The following is a 12,521-nucleotide window of genomic DNA, read 5'->3' as shown; positions in this document are numbered from 1 at the left end:
ATCAAGTCCTTCCATTTCTTCACTTTGCCCCTTCTAGATCATCCCCACAGCCAGCATTATAACAGAATAAACCCTAATGACCTATTACCCGAAAATTTTGTATCCATCTCTAAAATCATCTGATTAACAACCTATCTCCACTTCCAGACTTTAAGCATTTTTAAGTCAAGAATCACTTTTTAAAAATTCATTCTTGGCTTCCCAGCACCTGGCAATGCCTGTCACATGCTTGATTCTGAGTGCAATATGGCTGTTTGGGGGAGTGATCTGGAAAACGATAGCAGAGAAGGCTTTCTGATTTTGTCTCAGGTGTTCAGCTTCCTTCTCCAGTCCTTAGGAAGTTTATCTTGACGTCCTTTCCTCCTTTTGGAGAATTTTACTTGCAAAATCCTTGAGTAAATGGTTCCTCCAAACCTAGTGTCCTAGTTTCCAGCTATCTTCTCAATCAGGTCAGGAAGCAACTTCCATTTAGAAAGCTACCTAGAGAAGCAACTGTTATAATCTCAGCAGTCCCATCCCAATTTACACAATGTATTTTCTGCCTCCATCTAGTACACTATACTAGTGTCTCCAGCTAGAAAAATTTTCTCCCCAAGCCCGGCACAGGCTTCCATATCCAACTCTTTGGCCTTTTTTCTATAAGGTCCTCTCCCTTTCTAGGCATCTTCATTTCTACTTCTAGCTCAGCTGCTCCTCTCTTTCAAGTCCAGATTTGGAGTCCTGTCCTCTACTCAACCTACCCCTCCTACCAGTTTAGGTTTGGAGTCATGAGTGAAAAAATGTTGCCTGACCTATCAGTAAACAAAGGATTTTGCAGTCATCAAGTCATCACATTACAGCCCCATCCTCCTCATGGTGAGCCCTGAGAGAGCTCAGGAGAGAGGATGCTGGCCCTCAGGCCATCAGCCACTACAGCCACCACTCATTGTTGTACCCTGAGGAGACTGGGGATGAGAAAGTGCAGGATACTGGCTCCACATAGTGGAGGTACATATCCAGGGAGTAATTTCAGTGAGCCCAGACTCTTGCATCTTCCCCTAAATAGAAAAGTGCCAAATTTCTTAACTTGAAATACCTGGTTTTCTTTAATTAACTATAATCTTTTGATGATTACCTATTGGCTCTTCCCTTACCTCTTCTGAGCAGTTTCTCAGAGCTGAGAGGCTGCGTCCCAGGCTTAAGTCCTCAGTTTTGTCTGCTAAATAAAACATAATTCTCAACTTTTAGATTGTGCCTTTTTTTTTTTTTTCCCAGTTGACAGAGCCAAACTCTCCAGTAGAGGGCTTCCATCTTTAAAAACTCCACCCTGAAGCAGAAAGTCCATTTTATTTGGTCATCTAGTTGTTTAGTCACTAAGTCCTGTCTCTGTCTCTCCATGAACCGTATCCCACCAGGCTCCTCTGTCCATGGGATTTCCCAGGCAAGAATACTGGAGTACGCTGCTCCTGCACACATATCCATAAACACTACATTCAACACTCTCACTGAGTGGAACTCACAAAAATTTTCTACCCTCCTGTTCCGGTTATTTTCCCCTGCTGATCGTTACAGCTGGTACGCTCTCAGGGAACATTGTCTTGGCCCAGATTTGAAAACTCTTCGCGGATGGTGTTCTCTACCTCAGGGGTAGAGGGTTTGAAGCTGGCCTGGAGGAAGCGCCGCCTGAAGGCAGACCTGAGTCTCTGGCCTCTTGGGAACAGACCCAACCCCAGCCTGAGCCCCACAAGTGTCCGCGGGCCCCTCGCCCACGCCCTGGGCCATGTCCCGGGCCAAACAGCCGTGGGCCTCCAGCGAGAGCGCAGGGGAGCGGCCAGCTGAGCCTGCCGTGGGCTAGGCCGCCGCCCTGGGCCTGTGTTACGCAGGTTTCCGGCTGCGTCCAGCTGGGCCCGGGGCCTCAGGCGGTCCAGGGTGATTCCCAGGCGGCAACGGGGCGGGGTGACCTGCGCGAGGCCCGCCTGGCCGGATGCGAGGCATGACGGGAACGCACTTCCTCCTCTGGGGGCCTCGAGAAAACCACAGGGCGCCGGGCCAGGGGAGGCCGCCCCCGAGGGAGTTGGCAGGATGGCCGAGGGCCGGGCGGGCGGCGCTGCCGGCCTCTTCGCCAAGCAGGTGCAGAAGAAGTTCAGCAGAGCCCAAGAGAAGGTAGGAGGCTAGGAGCCAAGGCTGAGGCTCGACGCGGCCGCAGGGTGTGCCGGGTGTTCGGGGCGGGAGACCTGGGCTGGACACAGAGGCTGACCTCGGGAAAGGCGAGCAGGGGTTCCCATGAAAACAGCAGATTTGAGAGAAGGCAGAGAGCCTCACCCAGTCTCGGACAGGGATGGGGGAAGCTGAGAGTTCCCACCGTCTGTTTCTCTTGGAACCTAAACAACGCCCAAGCTGACCCAGAAAAGGGAAAAGAAAGGAACTAAACGTTGGTGACTGCTCTGTAGCAGATTTTGCCCTCGCTACCCAGCAAGAGTGGTATTTTTCACAGATGATGAAACTGGAGGTTCAAAGAGGGTCATTTCCCACATAAGACAGCACTCACCAGCTGGGCTAGCAGCGAGTACCACCCGTTAAGGTGGGACCTGGAGTCCACGAGGACTAGAGTAATTCTGACGGACTCTTTCCTTGCCTGACCCGGCCTGGCCGCAGGCTATTGCTTTAGCGGATGTAAGCAGAAACTCCTATCTGCTTCCTGTGCCTCCTTTTGGCGTTGGAGAGTACTTGGTTCAGGGTGGGCAAGGAGCACCTCTTTTTGCACTGTCCTGAATTAGCTTTGGGTGGCCCTGCTCCGTAGGGCTTCCCTGGTGGCTCAGACGGTAGAGAATCCCCCTGCTATGCGGGAGACCTGGGTTGAATCACTGGGTTGGGAAGATCCCCTGGAGGGAGGGCAAGGCAACCCAATATTCTTGCCTGGAAAATCCCCAAGGACAGAGGAGCCTGGCGGGCTGCAGTCCATGGGGTCGCAAAGAGTCGGACAGGACTGAGACTGAATGACTAAGCACAGCACGGCTCCATCGAGGTAGACTGTCTGTCTTATCTGTACCTTGCCCACTTAACTAGATGGTGTGACCATTTCTCCACACATTTCACTGGCATTTTTGTTTCTATGTGTCCAGTGTATTTTCTTTGCTTCTGATCTGAATCCCTGCTCTCCACCCATCAGCACCCTGGTAGGTAAGATGGTAAGGAGAAATGAATAGGCTAGAAGGAGAATGGGAGGGAGAGAGATAACTAGGACCTGAGTGAGAATCTTGGTTTTCTAAGACTTCATGGTCTTAGAAGCATTTGAATGAACACCATATGCTTAAGAATTTAAGTAAAAGCGGAGCACTAGCTTGGGTGCTGGGAAGGATTAAAGGCAACCAGCTCTCCAAAGTGGGATTATTAACGGAGAATTGATGGAATATAGATTTAGTCTTTAAGAGGCTCACAATGGAAGGGTAGGGGGAATATGTGTGTGTGTGTTTCCCCTGTCTTTGTCTGAGGAAGCTAGGTCATGTGAAAGAGCAGAGGAAAAGGGAAAGATTTTTGTGTGGCTAGATTTTGTTACTTCACCTTAACCTAACTTCATCTTGATCATGGTTTCAATCTCTCCAAAGGTTACAAAGTCTATGGAAAGGTCTAGTTAGAAGTCATTGTGGAGGAAAAGAAGGTGCTAGAGAAGAGAAGGCTGGTCACTCTTATGGGTTGGAAAAACAAAAAGAAATCGCCAAAGGCCAAAAATTTGTGGACAATAGTTATGTTTTACCTCCCTCTTTCACCTTCTATCATCATCCAACCTATCAACACTATGCATGCGTGCGTGCTAAGCCACTTTAGTCATGTCTTTGTGACCCTATGGATGTAGCCTGCCAGACTCCTCTGGGATTCTCTAGGCAAGAATACTGGAGTGCATTGCCATGCCCTCCTCTAGCACGTCTTCCTGATCCAGCGATTGAACTCGCATCTCTTATGTCTCCTGCTTTGACAGGTGGGTTCTTTACCACTAGTGCCACCTAGGAAGCCCCATCACTATGCCCTTGCTTTAAGATTTCTCTCTCTTTTTTTTTTAAAGCATCGACTTGAAGCCTCAGGTAAATAACAGCTCTGCTCTAGGCTTCAGATTCTGCATCTGTAAAATGCAGTTGATGTTCAGTGATTTGGAGGCTCAATTTGGTAAGGACACTGAAGTGAGAAGGGGAGAGGGCTCCTTGAACCTCAGAGTCAAATACTTCCCAACTGCCCAGATACACCCTGTTCTTCTTAGTCTGAGCCCCTAGAAGGCAGAGAGAGAAACAAACTTGAATCTGCCCTGAGAAAGTCCCAGGCTGTTGCAAAAAAACAAGGAGATACTCTGAACCCAGATTTAGACACAAAGGCAAGCAGACATTGAACTTCAAGCAGTACAGCTGGTACCCTAGAGGCAGTGGGTGTTGTCTGGATAGGATGGAAATGACCTGGGTTAGAAGAAAGAGTTCAGCTCAGCCTGTCAGAGTTTTTGAGTCTTGGGAAGTTATTGAAGGCAAAATAAAGATGGAGAAATTTACAGTCAAAAGAAAGGATTCCCTGGGACACTGCAATTTTACTATATGTGGTTGACTGTAATATGTAGCAACTACTGTGTCAAATATCAAGTGCCTGCTATAGACAAAGCACAGGAATATAAGAAGGACATGATCTCTCCCTTTATGGAGCCCACATTCTCGTGATATGATCTCACTTCATCTTTTCAAAGCTTTAAGCTTTGTGTTAGTATCCCAAATTTAGAAATGAGGAAATAAGGCTCAAAAGAGATTGGCAAGTGGCAGAATTATCACTGAAACTCAGGTGTCCTGCCTTAGGATCCCAATCTCTGGCTGCTCTCTATAAAGTTCCTGAAAAACCGCTCTAACATCTGTGTCTCCCCACTTCCTGCTGTGCTGGCCCACTTCCTGCTGATCTTCTTGCAGGAGTAAAGCTGCGAGTGAAGGTCTGGTGACTGTTAAACCAGTGGAGATGAAGCATCATCCTGTTTTATTTTCCAGTTCCTTCTCAGATTCAAAATGAGTCTGGCTTTATTGTGTTTTTACAGTATGCTACATCTTCACATTTCACACGAATGCTTTCACCATCTGTTTGTGATTTCTCTGTGGCAAGCCTCTCAGATCTCCCCCCAGGAAAAGGCATTCACTGTTTACCACTCCTCTGTTGGTCTTTTTCTCTGTTGACTTTCAGTCAACTTGTCAGGGTTCAGTCAGCAATATTTACAGAAAAATCCCTTTGTCCACGATATGGGCTGGACAACTCATCTCTGGAACTTAGAGATGAGTTGAGTAAGAGGCATTCTTGCCTGCTAGAAGCTTACAATCTAGGTGTTTTGTTTTGTTTTTAAGTAAAATAAGTGACCTGAGAGATAAATCCATGGGAATTCAGAAGACTTGAGAACTGAGCGGGGTTTTGTAGTGAAGGCTGAATTGAGAAAGGTATTATGTCTGATTAATAGTTCCTCAGGCAAGTGATGGGAGAGCATTCCAGCTGAGGAATGCCAGCATGAGCAAAGCATAGAATCTGGAAATCCTTTTAGGCAAACTAGGGAGAAATGCTGCTGAGCATTCAGGGATTGATGGGAGAAAAAGCTGGAAAATTTATGAGGGGATAAAGGAGAGCCTACTTTAGAATATATCTTGACAATAAGGATTCCATAATATCTAATATCCAAGGCCTCTTCAAATTACTCCAATTGACAGAATTAACTAAAATATAATAAATGATTATAGGGAGGGGTCATAGTGAGGAACTACAGCTATCAAACATGTCTGCAGTGGCTTTTTTTTTTTTTTTTAAGCTTTATACTTGTAACTCAACTTACATAAAAGGTAAAATAGGTGAATGAACATTGCAATATTCTTCACCTATTTCACCAAGTGTTAACATTTTGCCACATTTACTTTTTTTCTTGTCCCTGCTCTTTTCTCTTTAAATATCTGTATTCCAACTTCTCAGCTGCTAGGCCAGGCAAATTGGGGCAGAATTCTCAGTGCAGGACTTTAGGGATTAGTATTATATGGGCTTTCATTAGTAAGTGATCCAAAGGTAAAATTACTAATTCTTTCAACAAACATTTTTGGAGCACCATACATCATCCTTCCTCAAGGAACTCAAGTTGAGGAGGAACATCTACAGCGTAGTTTAAGTGCCCTGAGACATGGCCCTATTGCTTAAGACAACAAATACTTTGGCCCCAAGACACTGGTTTATGTTTTCACGGTGATCATGCTCATCTTTTCAGTTTCAGAATTGAAGGTGGGCGTATTCCTTCAACAAACACAATCCCACACCCTCCAAGCTTTTTTGCCCTGAGCTTTTTGAGGTTTGGGGATGTTGGTCTGCTCCCAGGTATGTCACACAGACTCTAGACTGAATCAACTCCTTTCTCCTTTCAGCCCCCACCCCCATCTCCCCACCAAGAACCAAGCCCCAGGCAGAGGAAGGGAGGGCTGGCAGGAAGGAAGTGAGAGCTGTGATTACCACTAAGCCTAGGTGGTTTTGCAACTTTCTGGTAGAGGACAGTGTTTGGTTGAGGGGAGAGGGTGGAGCTTGGGAAGATGAGTGACTCTGCACACCCAGGGCCCTGTGTTAAGTGAGGCAGAATAAAGACACAAACACAGATGGCTGCCCTGAAAAGGAAGTAAAGACAGGTGTTTATAGGGAATAGAGTGGAACTCAGCACAATGATAGTGGATTTGTATTAACTACTCACCATAGGGCACCACTATGAAAGCAAGTTATATGTATATCATTTAATTCTCCCAACAACTCCAGAAGATATTATTATCTTAATGGAGGAAAGGGAGTTCTACAAACTGAGGCTCTAGAGTTTAAGTGATTTGCCCAAAGGCTAGCCAGTAAGTAGAAAAGCCAAGATATGGGCATATATCAGTTCGGTTCCAGAGACCTTGGTCTTAACTGCCATAGAGAAAGCTCCAGAACCCCAGGATTAAGAGTGGAGACACCTGAGTCAGAGTCTGCGTAGAGCTGGCCTCACGCCCAAGACCTGGGCAACTCCTTCATATGATTCAGAGTTCTTCACAATGAGACTCCAATCTCCCTTTCTAGTTTCCTTACACATCACTCCTTGTAACACACTCTAAACCATTCATGCTGAACCATTTCATGAAAACTGCTGTGAATCTGCACACTTCTGTTACTTTGCTGATGTTGTCGTTGCCTGAAATCCTCTTTCTACCCTCACCTTTTTCACTTTATTCCAGTCTAGCAAAATCTTAAATTCAAGGCCCAACCTTTTGGTCCCCTCCTGTATCAGTCTCACTCTCCTTCCTGTTATAAGTATTAAGTATCTATTTGCTGGATACTGAGAAATATAAATAAGTAAGGCAAGTGTCCAGTCCTCAAGGAGCTCACAGTTTAGAAAGAGACAAAGATAAATGCAAATAATAAAACAGGAATTCCCTGGTGATCCATGGAAAACTGGCAACCAAAGATGAACGGTTTGAACAGAGTGCCAATAACTTCCATCAACAACAGGTAATCTGGAGGGTGGGAAAGGGAAGCTTATAGAAAGAAAGAAGGCATGAGGGCTGAATGGTAGAACAACAGCAGGTTCTGCAAATCAGCAGGCAAGTTAAGCAAGTTAAGTCTCCATGCTTCCACTGAAAGGAGCTTGGGTTCAATCCCTGGTTGAGGAACTAAGATCCCACAAGCCACACAGTGTGACAAAAAAAGAACAACAGTAATAGAAATGTATACAGGTGCAGACGTTGTAAGTGCTTAGGAGGGACTGATTTACCTTGATTAATGAGATGCAATAGATGTGATTAAGTGTCACAAAGAATATAGAGTATGAATTTGGTCATTTTAGATAGTTGCCTGATGATAAGGTAAGAAAGAACATTCCAGAAAGAAGAAATAGCATCTACAACAAGAACAGTACGGCTTATTAGAAAACTAAAAACATGAGTGAAAGAGAGACCTGTGGGAAAAAGGAATAGTGAGAGCTGAGGCTTAATGAAGGGTCAGATCCTAGAGACCCATATGTATGCTAGAGTTACAACTATAACTTGTAGATATGTAATGGACATTTAACTAAAACATTTGTTGAGCAGATGAATGGAGAATCATTAGAAGGTTTTAAGCAGCAACAAGATAGGCCTATTGTCACAGGCCAAAAAAAAATAGTGAGGCCCTGGACTAAAGCCATGGCAGTGAGACTAGAAAACACGGGATGGTTTCCAGAGCTGGACATGGTGAGGGATTCTGTGAAGGAAGCGAGAGAGTAGTTGAGGGAAACTCCTGATTCTGACTTGGGCCTGGGGGATGGTGGTACCTCTTTCCAAACTGGGGGTTACAGGTAGAAGAGTCAGGGCTTTCTTACTTGTTATAAGTGAGTGTCCTCTAGGAGAAGAGAAACTGTATCTTTCTCATTTCTGTGTCCTTTGCATCAGCACTGAGACCACTATGATAGCTGGTTCTCTGGGTCCCAGGGGAGAGGAGGTAGCTATCGATAGCGTTCACTTCTAGCTGAGTTTCAAATGCATAATGTCAGAGCATCTCAGTGTTCCTACAAGGGCCTTCAGAGAAAAGTCTCCTACCCACCTCTCTGACTTCATCTACCTAAAGGAATCTGCTGCTATGGCTGGAAGAGGGTGTCCCATGTGAGAAAATGTCTTCAAAGTTCATGTTTTTAGCCATGCACATTTTGCATTCTTCTAATTAATCCTTATTTTAATTTAATACTCTCCCCCCATCCCCACAGAAAACCACTCTAAATAACAATTTCATACCTTATTTATTCTGGGCTTTATATATACTCTAGCACATTGCTGAATACCCCAAATTGAGAAGAACCATAAAACATAATTGAAAAAAAAAAACATAATTGACTTTTCAGCAACATTCTGTATTTCTAATTCTGTTGGGCTAATATATGTACTTCCCTTTAGTTGAATCTGAGACTCAGAAGCCAGGGTCAAATGAGGCCAACAGATAAGAGAGACTTGACTATAACAGTGTGGATCTCTCTGATTTATATTCCCAGGTACTGCAGAAGTTGGGGAAAACTGTGGAGACCAAAGATGAACGGTTTGAACAAAGTGCCAGTAATTTCCACCAACAACAGGTAATCTGGAGGATGGGAAAGGGAAGCTTGGAGGAAGAAAGAAGACGTGAGGGCTGAGTGGCAGAACAACAGCAGGTTCTGCAGATCAGCAAGCATCCCTTCTAACCCACCTAACCCCAGGAGTCAGGGCCACCGGGTGACCTACCTGCTGCTTATTCTTCCCCTGGGAACCACAGAAAACTACCTTTCCTGTTCCTGCTCACCCTGGTTCGTAAGGGACCGAGAGTGTTTTTTTCTCATGGTGATTCCCACAGGGTATAGTGACATCACCAGGTCCTTGGACAAAAATCAAAACAAGTGCCTTCCACTTCAGTTTCTGGCGTATTCTTTTCCTTGGGCTGCCTCTCTTCTACTCTAGCATCTTCTCATCGCAGTGGCCCTGTGTCATGTTGCCTCTTTGTGCATTACATCTGCCTCACCAAAGCCTTTTATTCTAAAATAATACCTCCATCTTTTACCTGTCATTCTCACCAGCAAAACTCCTGCTGTCACTGTTGCTTCTGTCTTCACTGGATGCTATGGGTAATTTTATGTAGAAAACTTACATTTAAAAAAAAGAAGAAAACTTACATTAAGAAGTGGAAAAGAAGGCACTGTAACCAACTCTGAAAATTCTATAGTGCATATGTGATTTGAACAAGAAAAAATATAATTCATATATAGTAACGTTAAAAAATAAAGAAGAGAAAGTGGGTAACACTTGGTGGCCTATGGCTGGGGAGAGGCACCTGGCCAGTCATCGGGCCTTGGGGAGCCATGCTTCCAGAGCTACTGGATGTGACACCTTCTCCAGACCCAGCATGTGAGTGCCAGGTGACTGCCATGAACTACAGAGCCATGAAGATCCATAGCGATTCACATTTCCAGGGTGGAGTCCAGGTCAAAAACGAAAAAAAGAACAACAGTCTTTGAATTCTCTGAAAACTGATAACAAACCAGAAAAGTGGAAAAAAGCACTTTACACTGACTTACCTTCTGTCACTATATCTGAAAAATTGCAAAAGGACAAGATCTGGGAGAGTAAGTTGAAGAATTTCTCAGTAAAGATTTCAGTTACCTAACTTCAAAGAAAAAGTACAGATTTCTCCTTTTAGTAGTTGAAAAAACTAGTAATGACTGATTTTATTCCTTCAAATAGATTACCAAATATCATGGGGAGTAAAAATTCTTCATACTGATGACATAAGATACTACATGGAACAAAAGAAAAAAAGTATTTACTCAAGAAATCAAGAACTTCTGTAAGAGATGTAGGGAAAAGAGTAGGAACTGGCCCACAAAAAGCAAGAACAAGTAGACTCAAAAAACCTTTTTTATAAAGGTAAATGACATGAGGCACATCTTGTAAGTGAACAACACAGAAACTTTGCATAGAGTAATCACTATCAAGTTGTTGATGATATTGTATCTAAGTTAGTTTTTGACTATAAAAACTGCAAATGTCCCGGAAAAGTCTGACTATAAAGAAAAGCTGGAACTTCAACATACACCTCAGAAGGACATCAGGGAAAATAATGTACAGGTACTTGACCAGGGTTTCCTATGTAAAGAAACCCAATAACCGAACAAAACTGGGTTTTTTTTCAGAACGTGTTTCTCTACCCTGCTTCTATTGAATTGAGAGGACTTGATGAGAAAACATCTAATAAAGGTTCCATTTATGAAAATGACATAAAATTTTACGTATCTACTCTTACATAAAAATGAACAAAAATGCATTCTGGCATTTCTGAATGGAAATGAATTATACATGAAAATGAAGAGCTAAGGGTAGATCACTGTCTGTGTAAGATACACACATGTATACAAGTTTCTAATTTTAACATGGAAAAAACTGCATCTCAGCCAAAACAAAAGTTAGATGCTGTGCACTTCCCAGCATAGGATCTGAAGGAAAAGGACTTTCATTTCTGTATTTGGTCAAGATTCTTATTTGTTATCAGTAAATAGTTCAGGGATGTGTGCTCAGTTGTGTCCGACTCTTTGTGACCCTATGGACATAGCCCACCAGGCTCCTTTGTCCATGGGATTCTCCAGACAAGCATACTGTAGTGGTTTGCCATTTACTTCTCTAGGAGAACTTCTTGACCCAGGGATTGAACTTACATCTCTCAGGTCTCTTGCATTATCAGGTACGTTCGGGTTTGATCCCTGAGTCAGGAAGATCCCCTGGAGAAGGAAATGGCAACCCACTCCAGTACTACTCTTCCTGGAAAATTTCATGGATGGAGGAGCCTGGTAGGCTACAGTCCATGGGAATGCAAAGAGTCAGACAGAACTGAGCAACTTCACTTTCTCTCTTTTCTTTACCACTAGCACCACCTTAGTTCAGAGGAGGCTCCATCCCAAAGTTCTAGGAATCCAGTGAATGTGATGTCAAGAATTCAGAGAGCTTACCATCTGGTAAAATCCACTGGAGAATGAAAATATTATAAGGAAGAAATTTTTTTAAAAATCTGGAACCAAATGCAGAGTTTTATAAGAATACTAAACTTCTTACTATGCAAGAAGAAAACAGAATTTGTAGTTCACAAATACAATCTCATGAATTTGAGCAAGCTCTGGGAGATAGTGGAGGACAGAGGAGCCTGGCTTGCTGCAGTCCATGGGGTCGCAACGAAATCAGACACGATTTAGTGACTGAAGGACAACAGTACAATCTCTACTGGACTTCTTTCAGACTAGTGAAGAGAAGTCAGAATTCTTAGGTTACACAGGTTACACTGAAAACAATGATATATGTGATGTTTTAGATATTTGGGAAGAGGGAAATTCAAATAATCTGTTTGTCAGTGTTTTCTCTTTTGACCTCTATATTTAGTAGCTTTTAGACTTAAAAAAATAAATAACTTTCAGAAATGATGAAAACCAAATTATTGAAATTTTTATAAATTTATATAAAAATTCTTAAGGTTTTCTTTCTCCCCCCAAATTTGTTTATAGAACCAAATAAATAGTAACAATATTTTGTTTGCATTTTTCTGCAGAATTGAATACCTATTATAGAAAATTGTAGAATAAATTTGTGGTTCATCTTATTAAAAAGGAGAAAGAGAGAGAGAAGTGTGTACAGAGATTTATTCTTCTATGGGATATTGACTTTCTACCTCTGTGTACCAGGCCTCACATTTATCTGATTTAATTCTGACATCAGTCCTGGAGCGTGTGATCTTCTCTTTATAATAGGAGGGAATTATTAACTTAAATGAATATCCAGTTGCAATGCAATTCTGACACTAAATACCCAGAGTAAGTCCAAACATTACAAGTTGAGGGCATAGTTCCCCACCAAACTACCTCATTTCAGACACCAGCCACAAAGCTCAAGAGTTCCCAGGCCACTTGCATTTTTGACCAACTGGTTACAAATTTGGAGTTTCTTACCAGCCACTCTCTGTTCGTTTCCAAGGCAAACCATTCAATATTACAGTAATCCAAATCT

At 43.3% G+C, this 12,521-nt stretch overlaps 1 protein-coding gene and 1 pseudogene across 2 annotated transcripts in view; both read left to right on the top strand.

The window, feature by feature from the left end:
- Positions 1–1,990: 1,990 nt before the first annotated feature.
- BIN2 (bridging integrator 2) overlaps positions 1,991–12,521 on the top strand; it is a 35,990-nt gene continuing 25,459 nt past the window's right edge. Inside the window, exons 1-2 of one of the 2 annotated variants that reach the window (XM_040234163.1) lie at positions 1,991–2,142; positions 8,999–9,079. In XM_040234163.1, coding sequence (XP_040090097.1) covers positions 2,062–2,142; positions 8,999–9,079 — 162 coding nt within the window. In that variant the 5' untranslated portion in view covers positions 1,991–2,061. The remainder of the gene's footprint in view (positions 2,143–8,998; positions 9,080–12,521) is intronic. The other variant, XM_040234164.1, reaches the window with a different exon arrangement.
- Positions 9,090–11,068, top strand: LOC120858232 (annotated as a pseudogene).

Source organism: Oryx dammah, unplaced genomic scaffold, assembly GCF_014754425.2.
Source record: "Oryx dammah isolate SB20612 unplaced genomic scaffold, SCBI_Odam_1.1 HiC_scaffold_29, whole genome shotgun sequence".
NCBI lineage: Eukaryota > Metazoa > Chordata > Mammalia > Artiodactyla > Bovidae > Oryx > Oryx dammah.
Note: the sequence above shows the minus strand (reverse complement) of the source record. Positions and strands in the feature narration are given on the sequence as shown.